At 73.8% G+C, this 585-nt stretch overlaps 1 protein-coding gene across 1 annotated transcript in view; it reads left to right on the forward strand.

The window, feature by feature from the left end:
* Positions 1 to 585, forward strand: part of LOC101623744 — a 6,718-nt gene that overhangs the window by 4,951 nt on the left and 1,182 nt on the right. The window contains exon 3 of the mRNA XM_004690744.2: positions 126 to 297. Within this exon, the coding sequence (XP_004690801.2) occupies positions 126 to 297 (172 nt within the window). The remainder of the gene's footprint in view (positions 1 to 125; positions 298 to 585) is intronic.

Here is a 585-nt window from a genome sequence, read left to right on the forward strand (position 1 = left end):
CACGCACGCACACACATGCACACTCGCACGCATGCACACGCACACTCGCACACACACGCGCGCGCACACACCTACACGTACTTTTCGCGCTCCATGACCCCACACGCAGTGTGTGGGGCTCACAGTCCCCAGGAATCACACCCGCAGGAGGAACAGCCAGTCTCCCGGGAGCTGCAGGGCCGCAGCCTCCCACGGCGTCGGTGCGCGGGCGCGAGAGCCCTGCACCGGCAGGGGGCGCTGCCGGGCCGCCCCCGTCTGCACGAGGCCCTGGCGCAGACCCACGCTGACCCCGTCCCGGTGGGAGTGGGCTTCCGGTCCTCGCTGGCCGCCGCGTCCCCTGTGTGGACCGGCCGGTGTGCGCCCTCTGCAGGTGCCCTCCCGGGGGCAGGGCGGAGTCCTCTGGGGCAGGCTGGGCAGGCCCTGGAGGAAGCACTTGCGGCCCAGCCCCTGTGGCAGAGCGTGGGCCAGACAAGGGGCCTGGGCGCTGGGGCTGGACTCCTCCCTCCCCGCCCTCCTCTCCCTGCAGGCGCCGCCCAGGGCCAGCGCCCTGGGGGGCTGCGCACGGCCGCCCCCTGACCTGGAGCC

Source organism: Condylura cristata, unplaced genomic scaffold (assembly GCF_000260355.1).
Source record: "Condylura cristata isolate star-nosed mole 26May11 unplaced genomic scaffold, ConCri1.0 scaffold00029, whole genome shotgun sequence".
NCBI classification, from domain to species: domain Eukaryota; kingdom Metazoa; phylum Chordata; class Mammalia; order Eulipotyphla; family Talpidae; genus Condylura; species Condylura cristata.